We start from the raw sequence: 16985 nt of genomic DNA on the forward strand, positions 1-16985 counted from the left end.
CTGATCGTTTCTTATATAACAGTAATATTCCATAATGTTCGTATACCATAACTCATTCAGCCATTCTCCAACTGATGGGCATCCATGCAGTTTCCAGTTTCTTGTTACTACAAAAAGGGTTGTGGTACACATTTTTGTGTACACACATTTTTGCACAAGTGGGACCCTTTCTCCCCTTTATGATCTCTTTGGGAAATAAGCCCAGTAGAAACACTGATGGATCAAAGGACACACTTATTACTTGTGAATTTTTTTTTTAAAAATAGGCAGCTTAGTAAAACTGTAAGTTGTGAACATGTACTTCCCTCCCACCCCCCAAAATTTTGCCCAAGATTTTGATTTATTTTCTTTGCTGATCTGGGGAGTGAATATTTCTAGACTGTGGAAAGGAGAGGCAGCTGGATGGTTCAATGGATATAGGAACTAGAGTCAGAAAGAACTGACTTCAAATCTGTCCTCAGATACTTCCTAGCTATGTGACCCAAGTCACTTCTGTTTGCTTTAATTCACTGGAAAAGGAAATTCATTGGCAAATCACTTTTGTATCTTTACCAAGAAAACTACATAGGCAGTATTAGTGTGCTTTGGTCTATGGGGTCATGATGAATCAGATATTACTGAATGACTGAGCAATAATATAAAAAGGAGAACTTTATAGTGATTTAAAAAAATCTTCTTTTCACTCAGATTTACCCTTAGGAAAAAAGGGAGGAGTTGAGATACTGCAAGTAACTGCTTCCAAATATATGCAAGCTTTCCTTATATATGAGGAAGGTTTTCCTTATACTTAATTATATTATGTGGAAAATTTTATTCATAAATAGGGTATAGCCAAGACTAATCCTCCCTCCCTTACACTTCCCAATCTCCCAATTTGTTTTGTTAACTTCACCTGGGTGCTTCATCATTCATATCTCTATCCTGAGACTGTTAATATTGGATGAAATTTTGTGTCTTCTTTTAAAAACTTTATTGGCCAAAAGATTATGTTTTATGGTATGATCATTCACTTTGAGACAGGAGAAGGAAATTTATATAGGAATGGATGTATTCTATTCAACAAATTTAGAGGTAATTTTATCTTCATATTTCATCAGCATCAAGCATATACCTTTTTTTGGCTCAGCAACAAGTTATTTTTATAGATATAAAACTAAGAGTAATGATAATAACTCCATTCAAGCTTTGTAATAAGGGTTTCTCTTATAAAGCATATACTTTTTAAAAGAAATCAGAAACACTAAGAATGAGAGTACAGCAAGCCTTCTGGCTAAAGGAGTCAATATATTAGGATTATTTGCTGTCTTGGGAAGGTGGAAGGGAGGAGAAAGAGAAAAAAAAATTGGAGCACAGAGTTTTGCAAGGGTGAATGTTGAAAACTATCTTTGCATATATTTAGAAAAATAAAATCTATTTTAAAAAGGAATCAATATACAAAGTAGAACTTTTAAAAATACAGTTTTCTGAAGCAAGAACATCAAAGTAGACATCAAGCACACATATACTATAATAAGTGAGAAGTGGTATATGAGTCAAAATATTTTGTCTTGGAGGTATTCACCCTGTTGCCCTTAGAAATAAAATATGGTTTAATGGACGAGTTTTTAATTTGAGATTTTACTGTTCTTGTTCTTTGAGCCCTTTTGTCTAATTAATATTTGTTTGTACAATCTCCTATTGTGTATAGATCATTATTCAGCAAAATTAAAAAAAAAAACTTGGCTAATATAAAAACAAATTGTAACATACTTAGTAATTTTTTTGTTTTATTTTTAGATACTTCAAGGAGTGTAAAAGCATCCATTGCTACTGCTGAACAATTTTTTCAGAAGTTACGAAATAAACATGAATTCACTATTTTGGTGACTTTAAAACAAATCCAGTTAAATTCAGGTGTTATCCTATCTATTCATCATTTAGATAAAAGGTGAGTGTGGCTGCTTCATTTTATTCCATTTTCATTATATTTTGTTTTGTAATTGAGCAGATTAAATAGAAATAAACTAAAGCAAGATAGAATGTACTGAAGATTGACTTGAAGTTATTTGAACGAATGGTAACCTACATCCTACATGCTTACTAGCCAAATAACAGCCATTTGGCTGAAAATGGAAAAGCTGTTGTTTTTCTGTATTTCAAGTTTCTTTTAATGAAAGAAACTTTCTTTCTTTTTATTTTTATTTCTGACTTCTCTCCTTCCTTCTCACCCTCCTCCACAGCTATTGAGGCAATAAATATGATACCCAATATGTAGATGAAGTCATGTAAAGCATATTTCTGTATTAGCTGGTATGTTACAAAAGAAAAATAAAGAAATTGAATGAAAATATACCTCAATCTGCACTTGTAGCTCATAATTTCTCTCAATGTGGATATATTTTTTATCATGAGTCATTTGAAATTGTCATGGATCATTTAAACTAAATCTTTCACAGTTGATTGTCATTATAATATTGCTGATACTGGGCATAATATTCTAGTTAATTCTATTCACTTCATTTTGCATCAGCTCATGTTAGTCTTACCTGGATTTTCTGAAACCAATAATTTTGCAATTTCGTACATATACATTACATATCACAAACATTTATCATAGTTTATATGACCATTCCCAGTGGATGGGCATCTCCTCACTTTCCAATTTTTGCCACTAAAAAAAGAACAGCTAAGAGTATTTTTGTAATACTCTTTTTGTAATTTAGTAATAATGATCATTTTTCTTTTTCTTTGACCTCATTAGGGTACATAGCCAGTAATGGTTTTGCTGGATCAAAGGGTAGCCACAGTTGATTAACTTTTAGGCATAATTCCAAATTGCTTTTCATTATGGTTAGACCAATTTAAAACTCTACCAACAATTTATTAATGAACTTATTTTTCTACACTCTCCCCAACATTTGTCATTTTCCTTTTTTCTGCCATTTTACTCAATCTTATGAGTGTTAAATTGTACCTCAGAGTTGTTTTAATTTGTATTTCTCTAATTATTAATGATTTAGAATATTTTTTCCATATAACTATTGATAAATTTAAGGTACCTAAGTGGCTTGGTAGAAAGAGCACTGGGTCTTGAATCAGGAAGTTCTGAGTTCAAATCAGGTATCAGATACCTTCCAGTTATGTGACTCTGAATAAGTCACTTCTTTGTTTCTCTAGGAGGTAGCTAAGTGGCTCAGTTAATAGAGTACTGGACTTGGAGTCAGGAAAGCCTGCGTTCAAATCTTTAGGCACTTAATGGCTGTGTGATTCTAGGACTCTTTGTCTTTATTAAAGAAAGAAATGGTAAACCACTTCAAGAAAAATGCAGGACAATGCTGATATGCTACGGTCCATGGGGTCATAAAGGGTTGAACACAAGTGAATTAATGTACAGCTAATAGCTTCTTCTGAAAAGTGCCTGTTCATATGCCCTGTGGTGATTTATTAATTCAGGACTGGCTCTTGATTTTATAAATTTGACTCAGTTCCTTATTCATTTGAGAAATGATTCATTTATTTCAGAAACTTGCTATAAAATTCCTCCCTCCAGTTTTTTGTTTTCCTTCTAATTTTGCTGGTTCAGTTTTGCAAAACTTTCAAAATTTCATGTAATCAAAATTATTCATTTTACCTCCCATGATTCTTTTTTCTTTTTTTAAAAAAATTATTCCTTTATCCACAGATATGACATGTAACTTTTCCCATAGTTCCCTAATTTATTAATCTTATTACTCTTTGTGTACAAATTCCATTTTGAGTTTATCTTGGTATGTAATATGAGATATTGTTCTATTCTAAATTTCTGCCAGATTTCTGTCTGGTTTCCCCATCTTTTTCAATTAGTTCTATTTTTGCTTTTCCTTTGTCTGAGATCGTGATTGCTATCTCTATTTCTTTTATTTTAGTGGAAATATAATAGATTTTCCTTCAACTCTTTATTTTATTTTATTTTTATTTTAACTCAATGGGTATATCTTTCTGTTTCAATTGTATCTTGTAAACAACATGTTGGATTCTAGTATCTGATCCATTTTCTTATTGTCTTCTGTTTTGTTGCTGAGTTCATCCCATTTATATTCACAATTATAATGGCTAATTATCTTTTCCTCTATCCTATTCTCTTCTATTTAGCCTCTTTTTAATCTTGTCTCCTCCTTAAAAAATCTGTTTAACTTTTCATTCCTGCCTCACTTGATCTACTTTCTTTATTATGTAACCCTTTTCTACTTCTCTCTTAAGTAAGATGAAATTCTATACTCATTTGTATGACTATCTACCTATCTACCTCTCTATTTTCCTATCCATTTCTGCCTCAATATCATCCCCTCTTTGAAGCCAATTATGAGAGTGAGGTTCACCCCTCTTTACTTTCCCTTTCCATTTAATATTTTCCAGAGACCTATCATAAATTTCCCTATGTAAACTGTAACTGTATAAAATATAAAACTCTATTTCTCTGTAAAATATGACATTTCCCTGTATAAACTCTTCCTTGGATGCATCTTTTGTGAGAGAATTTTCCCCATTCTTTCTCTTCCTTCTTCTCTCAATGCATCTCTCTTTCTTTCTATTCCATTCATTTTGTGAAATCATCTCAAATAGATTCACACCCATGCTTTCTGTCTTTGTAGGCTCTTTTTATCTGTCCTAAGGATGATAAAGTTTTTAGGAACTACATGTATTATGTTCCTCAACAGATATATAAATAGTTTAGTCTCTTTCCAGCCCTTTATGCTGCCCCTTTCACATTCACTTTTTAATATTTCTTTTGTTTTATGTTTAAAGCCAAATTTTTGATTAGGTTCTAACCTTTTATCAGGAATTCTTGAACAACCTCTCTTTCATTAAATATCCATTTCCCCCCTGAAGGACTATATTTAGTTGGTAATCTTAGCCATTTTACATTCTGGAATATATTCCAAGTCCTCTGCTTTTTTTTTTTTTTAAACATAGAAGCTGCTAAAATTCATGGGATATGCCTGTGGCTGTGGCATTATTTCTTTCTGGCAGCTTGCACTAGCCTCATGGAGGAGCCTCTCCTCCACTGGAGAGCTCTGGAATTTGACTATAATATTCATGGGAGTTTTTATTTTGGGATTTTTTTCAGAGGTGATGAGTGGATTATTTTAATTTCTATTCCACTCTCTAGTTCTAAAATATTTGGACAGTTTTTCTTAATAATTTTGTGAAAGATGATGTCTAGGTTCTTTTTCTGATCATGTCTTTCAGATAATTTAGTAATTGCTAAATTAACTCCTTTTTTCTCATTTGAAAAATTACATATCCAATTGAATAGTTTGTTCTTTCTCTATTTTATTGTTGTATTTAGAGATATACATTTTCCTCTAATCACTGTTTTTGCTGTTTCCCACAGGTTTTGAAATGTTGTGTCATTATTATCATTCTTTTAAATGAAATTATTGATTTTTTCTATGATTTGTTTTTTAATCCACTCATTTTTAAAGATTATATTGTTTAATCTCCAACTAGTTTTTAATTTGTTTCTTTGGTCCCTTATTAGTTATAAGTCTATTGCATTATAATCCAAAAAGGATACTTTTAAAATTTCTGCTTTTAGCTATAAAATTCTTATGTACTAATAAATGACTAGTTTTTGTAAAGGTAATATAAGTCATGGAGAAAAAGGTGTATTTCTTTCTATTTACACTCAATTCTCTCCAGATATCTATCCAGATATTAGCCTGTCTAAAATTCTGACATCCTTACTTTTTTCTTTTTTCTTTTTCTTTTTTTTCTTTTCTTTTTTTTTTCTTTTTTTTTTTTTTTGGTTAGATTTATCTAACTGTGAGAGGGGAAGATTAAAGTTCCTTACTATTATAGTACTAGTATCTATCTCTTCCTATAATTCCTTTACTTTTTCTTTTAAAAATTTAGATGCTATAGTATTTGGTGCATATAGATTCAGAATGAAATGGCTTCATTATCTGTGGCATATTTTATCAAAATATAGTTATCCTGTTTATCTTTTAATTAAATCCATTTAAAATATAATTTTGCCTGAGATCATGTGTTATCTGTGCTCTTTTTATTTCAACTGAAGCATAATAAATTCTAGTTCAACCCTCTATTTTACTCTGTATATCTCTCATTCTTAAATGTATTTTTTTGTAATTCTGATTTTTAATTCATTCTGTGATCTGTTTCCATTTCATGGGTGAATTCATCCCATTTATATTCAAAGTTACAATTACTTCTCTCCATCTTACTTCTACTCACTGTTTTTATTCTTCTCTCCCCTTTTTACCCTATTCTTATTACCTTATTTTCTCTTACCCTTATTACTTATTTTACACACCCCTCTAAAAATCCCTCCCTTATTTTCTCCCCCCAATCTCCTAATTTTAATTGACATATCCTCCTAAAAGTCCCTTTTTGCCTTGTGTCCCAGTTTTCTCACTTCTCTAAAAGTTCAGAAAACTTCTAAACCTCTTCAGATGTATATGTTGTTTCCTCTTCAACCTCATGAGTGTAAGGTTCTCATGTTATCAGTCCTCCATCTCCAACCTGTTTTTTTTTTTTCTCTATTAGTTTTTCCTTTCAGGCCTGGTTTTATGAGATAATTAGTTTTTTTTTCTTACATTTTCTTATTCAATTTTGCTTTTTCAGAATCTCTCCATCATACACAACTAGCCCCAACCTTTCTTGCAAACTACTTTAGTCATGAGTTTTTTAAATACTGATAATATTTTCATATGTTGCAAGCAAACAATTTGACTTTAATGAGTAACTTTTAATTAGTTTTCATGTTTTCCTTGTATTTCTTCTGTATCTTTTATATCAAATTCTCATTAAGTTTTGTGCTTTTTGTTACAAATACCTGAAAATCTTTCAGTGTGTTAAAATGTCTTTTTGTTGTTGTTGTTCAGTGGAACACTATCTGTCTGTCTACTTGTTTATAACACTAAAGTGGAAATTCTAAACATTAAAGGTGAGATTAACAAAGTTGAGAGTAAAAAACTAGGATTTTACTTTATAAAAGAATAAATAAAAGAGATAAACAATGGAATTTTTTAAAGTGAGAAATCAAATCACTACTATAAAAAAATGAAAAGAGTGACCATACCATGAACAAAGGTAAAATTAAGGCAATTATTAGGAATTATTTTGCCTAATTATGTGCCAATAAATTAGAAAATTCCAATGAAATGGAAGAATATTCACAAAAATACAAATTGCCTAAATTTGCAGAAGAGAAAATACAATATCTAAATAGATCTATTTGAGAGAAATAAATTAAACAGTCCATAAATGAGCTTTCTAAGAGAAAAACACCAGGACCAGATGGATTTATAAATGAATTCTTCCAAACATTTAAAAATCAGCTAATTCCACTATTTTAAAAATTACTTGATAAAGAAGGGATCTTACTAAATTCCTTTTCTGAAACAAATATGATCGCTATCTCCAAATCAGAAAAAGTTAAAAACAGAGAAAGAAAAATATAGAGCAATTTCTTTACTGATTTCAGTGGCAAAAATCCTAAATGAAATATTATTTTAAAAAATTAGAACAATATATAACAAAGATTATGTGTAGTGACAAAGTGGGATTTATACAGGAATGCATGGATGGTTTAACATAAGGAAAACTATTAACATAGTTGATTATATCAATAATAAAAGTAACAAACCATTTGATTATATCTAGAGATGCAGAAAAAAAAAGCTTGTGATAACATTCAACACTCATTTCAATGAAAAACACTTGGAAATATTGGTATAAATGAATTTTTCCTTATATTGATAAAAAAAATTTATCTAAAATCATCATCACATTATTTGTAATGGGGGTAAGCTAGAAGGTTTTTAGTAAAGTCACATGTCAAATCAATATTATCATCAATATTATTCAATATTGTATTGGAAATCTTAGCAATAGCAATAAATAAAAGGAATCAGAATAGAGAACAAAGTGATAAAACTGTCTCTTTTTGTAGACAACATAATTGGAAAATGCCAAAGGCTTAACTAAAAAATTGAAACAATAACTTTAGAAAAGTATCAGAGGGGCAGCTAGATGATGCAGTGGATATAGCATCAGCTTTGAAGTCAGGAGGACCTAGGTTCAAATCTGGTCTCAGACACTTAACACTTCCTAGTTGGGTGACCCTGGGCAAATCACTTAACCCAATTGCCTCAGGAAAAAAAAAAGTAAGAAAGAAAAGTATCAGGAAATAAAGTCAATCCCCATCAGCAATTTTCTTTGTCACCAACAAAACTCTGCAAGAAGAGATAATAAAAAAAAAAAAAATACTCCATTTAAAATAACTCTATACAGTATAAAATACCTAGGAGTACACCTGCCAAATAAAACCAGCAACTATAAAAATTATTTATAAAAATATTTTTAAGCAAATAAAATTAAATTGAAATAATTGGAGAAATATTAATGGGCAGGACCAATATAAAAATGACATTTTTGCCTACATAAGTTATTACTTATGCATTCAATGCCATCCCAATTAAATTATCATAAAATATTTTAATGAATTAGAAAAAGTAAAGAAAAATTCACTAGGAAGAACAAAAAGTCAAGAATATCAAAGAAAACAATATAAAAAAGGAAAGAAAGGGATCTTTAACTGTATCACATTTTAAACTATATCATATGGTGGTAATTATCAAAACTTACTAGTACTGGCTAGAAACAGAAAAATAGCTCAATGGAATAGAGTAGACATACAATTTATAGCAATAAATAAACAATAATCTTGTATTTGATAAGTGTAAAGACATAAGATTTTGGGATAAGAATTCATTATTTGGTAAAAAAAATTATTGTGAAAACTGGAATACAAGATGGCAAAAACTGGGTGTAGATCAATATTTTTCATCACTTATCAAGATAAGTCAAAATGGACACATAATCTAGATAAAAAGAGAGATATAACAAGAAAATTAGAAAAGCATGCAACATATTACTTGTCAGGCTTATGGATATGTCAACAATTTATAAATAAACAATAAAAAGCAAAGTTAGACATAAAATAGATTATTTTGATTACATTAAAATACAAAGATCTTGTATAAATAAAACAAATTTAGCCAAGATCAGCAGGAAAGCTGAAAATTGGGGGAAGGGAGACATTTTATAGACTATTTTGTGATGTTCTGTCTCTGGCTCAGACAGGTCTTGGTCTCAGTGGAGAAATGAAGGGGAAGAACCTGCCACCATAGTGTTGGAAGATGAAGTGAGTGAATATGGCTCTTCCCTGACTGAGTTTGTCCCAGCTTATATGCTCTACCCTGAGTGTAGACCAATCATTGTATCACTAGGAAACCATTTTTTGTTGTAAGATTAAATCAATCATACTGAACTTAGAGAACTATTGAGCACCATGTTAAACTAGATAACCATTATCTCATCAATTCCACTGATTTAACACCTTGTAAGAATCTTTGTTTCAAGTACATAGTTCTGGCCCATAACATCTCCTGCTTTCTTTTGTTTTAGAACATAGGTGGTCACGCCCTCCCTGACTTCTCAGGGAGGTGAGGACCCCCCAAAAACAAAAATATCATGCCCTTCCTGACTTCTCTGAAAAGGGGGTGAGAACACTAAAAAAGGAGGTGATCATACCCTCCCTGGTCTCAGGAAGGGAGATGAAAACGCCAAAGGGAAATGGGTAATCAAATCAGATTAGCAAGTATCTGCAGGGTCTCATTTGAAACAGGTATATATAAATCCATCAACATGGGAGTTATTACATTAGCACATAACAATATAGCACAGGCTAGTAGTGATTTAACAAACAACATGAATCAACATGAAGAATTATACATGTCCATAAGTCCTGGAAATTGTCCAAAAGCAATCTATTGTCCATTACTTCATATGTCAGAGAATCTATTAATTCCTGCAAGTTTTGAAGTCCTGCAATAGTCTCATCATGTATCAGGGAATTCAATGATTCCTGCTGGTTTTGAAGTTCTGCAACAGTCTTATTATCAGCCATGCTCTTTCAGTATCAGATGTTTTTTAGGTCTTCTTCTTTGTTTTGAGGTTTTTCTCTTTTCTGTCTCTCTCCAATGGAAAAGGCGAATATGGCTCATTGGCACCCATCTGATTCCTTCTCCACCTATAGAGAGACAAGCAAATCCTCTCTCCCAAGCAGTTAACCTATCTGGTCCCTTCCATTTACTACTTTCTGGATCTCTCCACACTTGGCAGTTATCTAAAGATAGTGGAGCTGCTCACCCTGGACACCCTTCTGGTGGGTTATAAAACCTGTCTGCTAGAGCTAATGCATTTATATGAAAAATTTAAAAATTAATGGTATAGAGAGCTAAATTTAGAAGTTCTCTAGGGTTATCTGTGGCTCCCCCTTTCTTTTGTTTTTGGAGGAGTGTCTTAATGTCTCTATTTCTCCTCTCTACTATTGCCTAACCTTGAGGATTAAAAGGTGTGCTAGTGGTATGTAAAATCTGATACTGGGTACAAAAGTGTGCAAAATGTTTAGAAGTATATGCAGGGCCATTATCTATTTTTATTGCTTGTGCCACACCCATAATTGCAAAGGCTTGTATAAGGAATTCAATGACCACTCGGGCTGTCTCTTTTGCTGCTGGTATTGCAAAAGTAAATTCTGAAAAGGTGTCTACTACAACATGGATAAAAGACACACGACCAAAAGATTTATAATGGGTCACAGCCATTTGCCAAATTTCATTGGGTCTCAAACCATGAGGGTTCTTCCCTGGAGAGAGCATAGAAGCATATAAAGGAAGGCAAGCTGTACAGCTTTTTACTATGCTCCTGGCTTTCTCTTTTGTTATCCCAAATTGTAAATGTAAAGCTCGAGCAGCCTGATGATATTTAGAATGAGATTCTTGGGCTTCCTGATAAAAAGGAGTATTGGCTAACTTAGTTAAAAGACTATCTGCCTTTGAATTTCTATCAAAAATAGGACCGGGAAGTTTACTATGAGAGTGGACATGCAAGATATAAATTTTACCTGGATACTTTCTCACTTGCTCTTGAAGTTCCTTAAATATATATTAGAAGCTGCAAATTTTATTTGGGCTGTGGCAATTCTTTGTACCATACCTACCATCCATTTTAGAGAACAATCTAGAATTAAGCTCCAAGATACCCTGAGACACAGCAATGTCACTACTAGTTCTATTTCCAAAGATGATTAAAAGAAAAGGAAAAGCATTTATATGTTCTAAGATCTTTATAGCAACTCTCTTCATGGTGGCAAAGAACTGGAAATTGCAGGGATTAGAGAATGGTTGAACAAGTTGTCATGTCTAATGTGTCTGTTTCTAGAGTGTGCAGGCAGGAAAGAAAGAAGAGGAAAAAAAGTCATATGATAATTTTATTATATATTTGAATGGAATAGTAAATTGTGCATAGAAGTTTTGCACTCTCATCTGCAATCATCTTTTTTTTTTTCTTGTATTATGTTGTGGAAATTTTAGTTTTATTCTATTAATTAAAAATAAAATTTAAAATCATCTCTTCTTTATCAATATTCCAGGTCTGTTGTTTTTATTAGTTATCTTACTTTTTTCTATTTTGCTTTTGTTTTCTTCTTTCTTGGAATTATTATCTTATACTTGAGTAATTCTAATTTTAAGTTATTTTCTCCAGTAAGTCTTTGTACCTCTTTTGCCAGGCTATTGGTTATCTTTTCCTAAATTTCTGACATTTTTCTCATTTCTTTCCCCAATTTTTCCTTTTTCTTCTCATTTGATTTTTAAAATATTTTTAAATATATTTTTAAAAAATCTCTTTAATTCTTATAGAAAGTCCTGTTGCACTTATGTCCAATAGACATTGTTTTTTGAGGCTTTACTTGTAGATTTTTTCAAATTCCTATCTTTTTGTGAGTAATGCCTTAAGCTTCCCCCTCTCCACTGGAAGTCAGTTTCTTTTGTGTTGTTTGTTCATGTTTTCTAGCTTTTTTCTTTACTGAACCCTTTATGTAAATTAGGATTTTCTCATGTCTGAAGAGTAGAAGGATGGTTAGACTGAGATTCTATGGCTAGATCTAGGGCCTGTAGATTTTTTTTTTTTTTTTTTTTTGCTGAGGCAATTGGGGTTAAGTGATTTGCCCAAGGTCATACAGCTAGTATTAAGTGTCAAGGCTGGTGCTCTCTCCACCGCACCACCTATCTGCCCTCCTGTAGATGTTTAGTACTTTAAAAGGTGGTGTCATCTGTGATGACCAGGTTAGCACCTTGGATACCTTAGAATCAGCCTGAGTCAGTATAAGCAAAAGTCCTTAGTCTTTATTTTTGGTCTTTAGAGGTGGGATCGAATTGGATGGAAGCAGAATCTCTGCAACTTTCCATCGTCTCCCACTTAGAGTGACCCTGGCTGGTCTTACTCCACCCCCTAGTCCCTCCTACAATTCTCTGTATACACCAATTATTGATCCAGCACAGGATAGTGGGAAGGGCCATTTTCCAAATATATGCTTATAGAGTATTGTCCAATTGGTAATTTGCCTTATGTGCTCTGTTGTCTGGACCTCAGTGCATGAATTCAAGACTTTCAGCCCTCTACAATCATCTGCAGAGAGTTCTCTTCATCATCTTTGTAGTCTATGCTATGATTCTTACCCGGATAGAGCCAAAGTTCCCTCATGACCAAAGATTTTATCTGTTTCTTTCTGTCCTAGAACTTTGACCCAAAAATTGGGTAATAGGCAGAGGAGCTGCCAGTGAGGTCCAATTCTGCTCTTAGTGATAGCACAGGAATTCTCTGTAATATCTTTCTGACTTGGAGCTTAGTTCCCTTAGCACTCTTGTCATTGCTGCTTTTGCTGTGGCTAGTGTGCTGACCAAAAACCTGCCTATCATATCTGGTAGTGCTTCCTTTATGCTCATTTCTGTCTGACCTCCCACCTAGTGTCCATAGGCAGATGTCTTTTTCAGTATTCCCACACTGTCCTGGACTGGAAAAATCAGATACATTAACTTTTTTTTCATTATCTCATTCAGAATTTGATTTGATGTTTTAACAAAGCTGATTAGTGAATTAAATTTGCAGAACCCAAGAGAAATTCATAATCTCCCCAAGTTTCTAAACAAACATGAAAAATCACAACTTCCTGTACAAATTCATTAATTTTTGAATTCTATTGTAGTACATAGACTACTGATTTTAAAGTTGGGGACATTTCTCTGCATATGTACATAAACCTTAACCTTGAAGACTACTTATTTCTGCCAATTCTCAGATGCAGAACCTCTTTTCCATAATCTGACCTCAGGACTTCATTATTTAAAAGACAAAGTTTAGTTTGTGATTTTCTATGTATGTAAGTAGACATTCGGAAAGGCTTTACCATTTATGACTTCCTTTTTTTTTGTTTTGTTGTTTGGTATTTATCTTCATTTTGGAGCTCAAGCACACTTTTCATTTATCTATGTTGGGAAAGACATTTATTTATGTATGTCTAGAAAGAGTCAACATTTCTGCTTTGTCTTTTACTCATTTCACATGAAGAAGTAGCCTTTCTCTTTGTCAGTGTTTTTAGGTGAACAAGTGATTCCTTTCCATCTCATATCTTGGAAGTTGCCCGCTTTATCACTCCTACTCTCTTACTACTTTTCAATTGTTCACTCTATAGTTGCAGCATCCTTACTGCCTAAAACCAGAATGCTACCATTTATTTGCCCTGTTCTAGTTTTTAATGTGTGATTTTCTTCAGTTAGCTTCTGTATCTTTTTTTTTTTCATTTGGTTAATTCTACTGTTTAAGTAGTTGTTTTCTTCAGACAACTTTTTTTTCTTTCCTTTTCTGAGCTGTTGACTATCTAATGCATACTTCTTATTTCCTTTCTCATTTTTCTTCTATCTCTCTTATTTGCTTTTCAAAGTCTTTTATGAGCACATCTAAGAAGCCTCTTTGGGTCTGAGACCAATTCATATCATTCTTTGAGATTTTCTCCAGGGAAATTCTGTACTTGTCTGAATTTGTGTTTTGGTCTGCCCTATCAACATAGTAGCTTTCTATGGTCAAGGTTATTTTTTTGTTTCTTGCTTATTTTTTTTTCCTTTTCTTTTGGTATTTTCTCTCTCTCTTTTTTTTTTTTTTAACTTTTTTGGTCGAGCTCTGCTCCTGGGGCAAAAAGGGCACTATCCAAAATCCCTGTGCAGCTCTGAGTCTTGGCTTTGACCCAGGGGTCCTTGTGTGTGAAAGGGAATAGCTTTTCCTGCTCTTTTCCGGAAACAGCCTGGTTTCCCAGAGTTTGCCTTCTGAACTGGGCCTGGAGGCTGCCCCACTGATTTGCTCTTCTACCTGACTCTGGACTGAGGATCTTAGTTGATGACTTGCTGTGATTGAGACTCTCTCACCAGCTTTCCCATAATCTTTCTGAGCTGGCCTGAACACCTTTTTCATCCCAGTGAAACTGACCTTTCTTGAAGATTTTTCATTCTATCTTGAGCTAAAGAGAAAAATAGTTTTCTTTATTTCATTTTCAGTTGGTTTGAATTGTTCTTTTTTGGTTGTTTTTGACATAATTTGATTTTCCTTTTTTTTTTCTATCACTGGCTGATCACCTGTTTTGTTGTAGTCAGGTCTTTAGAAAAGTTAGAAATCTCTGGAAATTACTGCTGGAGGAAAGACGTTCATATATTTTCTCAGTTGAAAGTGGCAATTTTACAAAACTTGGCTGTAAGAAGGGCATTAAAACCTTCACAAAATTTAGGAAAGCAAAAATATCTAGTTTTGGAGAAAAAAAATAGGTGACCAGCAGTCTGATAGAAAAAAGAGAAGAAAATCAAATTGGTTCAAAAACAACCAAAACCTATCTTTCATAACTCTACTTATGAACCTTAAAGCATTGCCATTCTAAGAAGATACTTATTTCTTTTTCTTCTATTACTCTGCACATAGGCTCCTTTAATTGTTCAAATGTATTTGTTTCTTTTGAAACAAAAATACTCTTTTTCTCTTGATTCTGCTTGTATTTTAAATTTTCTATTTAGTTCTAGTCCTTTCTTCAAGACTGCTTGGAAATTCTCTGTATCACTAAAGAGCTATTTTCTTTCTGGAAATTATGTAATTTTATAGAGGGAAAAAATGGACTCTTCTTTCATATAGTATAGCACCATTATATGTAGTGGAGATTAAGAAGAGACCTTTCTAATAAGAGCAATGGTAAATAAGAATACCTATTTTCACTGTTAGTTTTTATATAGTGCTGGAAACATTACCTAAAGCAACAGGGGTGAAAAAAACTAATTGAGGGAATAAAGAAAGAAAGAAATATTATCACTTTTAGTGGATAAATATGATTTTTTATTTAGAGAATTCTGGAATCAATTTAAAAATTATTGAAACAGCAACTATAGCTATATTCTATAGAAAACTTCCATGTGACTTTGGACCATTTTTGTTAAAGGATCGTGCCTTTTTTGTTCTGTTTCTATATAATATCTGACCTGGCCTGGGATTGGCACAGAGAACTGCCAAAGTCTTGAAGTCTCACAGGAAAAGCTTCAAGAGTAAGCTCTCCTTGCAATTTGGAACTATGCTCAAAAAGTTATCAAACTGTGCATACCCTTTGATCCAGCAGTGTTACTTCTGGGCTTATATCCCAAAGAGATACTAAAGAAGGGAAAGGGACCTGTATGTGCCTAAATGTTTGTGGCAGCCCTGTTTGTAGTGGCTAGAAGCTGGAAATTGAATGGATGCCCATCAATTGGAGAATGGTTGAGTAAATTGTGGTATATGAATGTTATGGAATATTATTGTTCTGTAAGAAATGACCAGCAGGATGAATACAGAGAGGCTTGGAGAGACTTACATGAACTGATGCTAAGTGAAATGAGCAGAAGCAGGAGATCATTATATACCTCAACAATGAAACTGTTTGAGGATGTATTCTGATGGGAGTGGATCTCTTCGATAAAGAGAGCTAATTCAGTTTCAATTGATCAAGGATGGACAGAAGCAGCTACACTCAAAGAAAGAACACTGGGAAATGAATATAAACTGCTTGCATTTTTGTTTTTCTTCCCGGGTTATTTTTACCTTCTGAATCCAATTCTCCCTGTGCAATAAGAGAACTGTTCGGTTCTGCACACATATATTGTGTCTAGGATATACTGTGACATATTTAACATGTAAAGGACTGCTTGCCATCTAGGGGAGGGGGTGGAGGGAAGGAGGGGAAAAATTGGAACAGAAGAGAGTACAAGGGATAATATTGTAAAAAAAAATTACCCTGGCATGGGTTCTGTCAATAAAGTTATTAAAAAAAAAAGAGTATGCCATTAAAGGCATGAAAGGGTCTCCTTGATAAAACTTATTTAAAACCATGCTGGCATGGATTGCTCCTCTTCCTTTGATATCTTAGTATTATTTTCCAGGTGGAAACCCTGGATGATCTGCATTGATACCCAAAGCATTATTAAAGTGAAGATACCTTTTGGCATAACAATACAATAGAGATTAAATGACTTCTGTGTGTTGAATTTCTAATTTTTTAAATTAAATTTTTATCCACTTAATGTTTGATGGATTGAATTTAAGCTAAATATCTTTTTTTTTTGCTATTTCTTTTCTGTCATGATTAGAAATAAAGGATTAGAGACTTCTCATGTCCATATAATAGCTCTTTAATATGATTATTAAATTAGGGTTAACCTCAGCCTTTACTTCTCCAGGTTATTCTCCTAATGCTCTTAATCAAAACCAAGTTACTTTCCCATTGATTATTGTATCAAATATTTCCACTGTGGAAGAATAGTTTATAATGTAATTCTTCATTTGTGCTACAGATACCTGGAACTGGAAAGCAGTGGTCATCGAAATGAAATCAGGTTGCATTACCATTCAGGCGGTAAACAAACTCAAACAGAAGTGTTTCCTTACATTCTGGCTGATGATAAGTGGCACAGACTCTCCTTAGCCATTAGTGCCTCACATTTGATTTTACATGTGGATTGTAATAAGTAAGTGCAAACTGATTGTATAGAATGATTGGGGCTTATAGAGTGAAAACAAGAAGTATGCTTAATTTC

The 16985-nt window shown here is 32.8% G+C and overlaps 1 protein-coding gene across 2 annotated transcripts in view; it reads left to right on the top strand.

The window, feature by feature from the left end:
• The window catches only part of NELL2 (neural EGFL like 2), a 138782-nt gene that overhangs the window by 15640 nt on the left and 106157 nt on the right, over positions 1 to 16985 (top strand). For both annotated transcript variants that reach the window (XM_052000392.1, XM_052000394.1), the window contains 2 exons: positions 1777 to 1927; positions 16743 to 16916. In XM_052000392.1, the coding sequence (XP_051856352.1) occupies positions 1777 to 1927; positions 16743 to 16916 (325 nt within the window). The remainder of the gene's footprint in view (positions 1 to 1776; positions 1928 to 16742; positions 16917 to 16985) is intronic.

The sequence above is a fragment of the Antechinus flavipes genome, chromosome 5, assembly GCF_016432865.1.
Source record: "Antechinus flavipes isolate AdamAnt ecotype Samford, QLD, Australia chromosome 5, AdamAnt_v2, whole genome shotgun sequence".
Classification (NCBI taxonomy): Eukaryota; Metazoa; Chordata; class Mammalia; order Dasyuromorphia; family Dasyuridae; genus Antechinus; species Antechinus flavipes.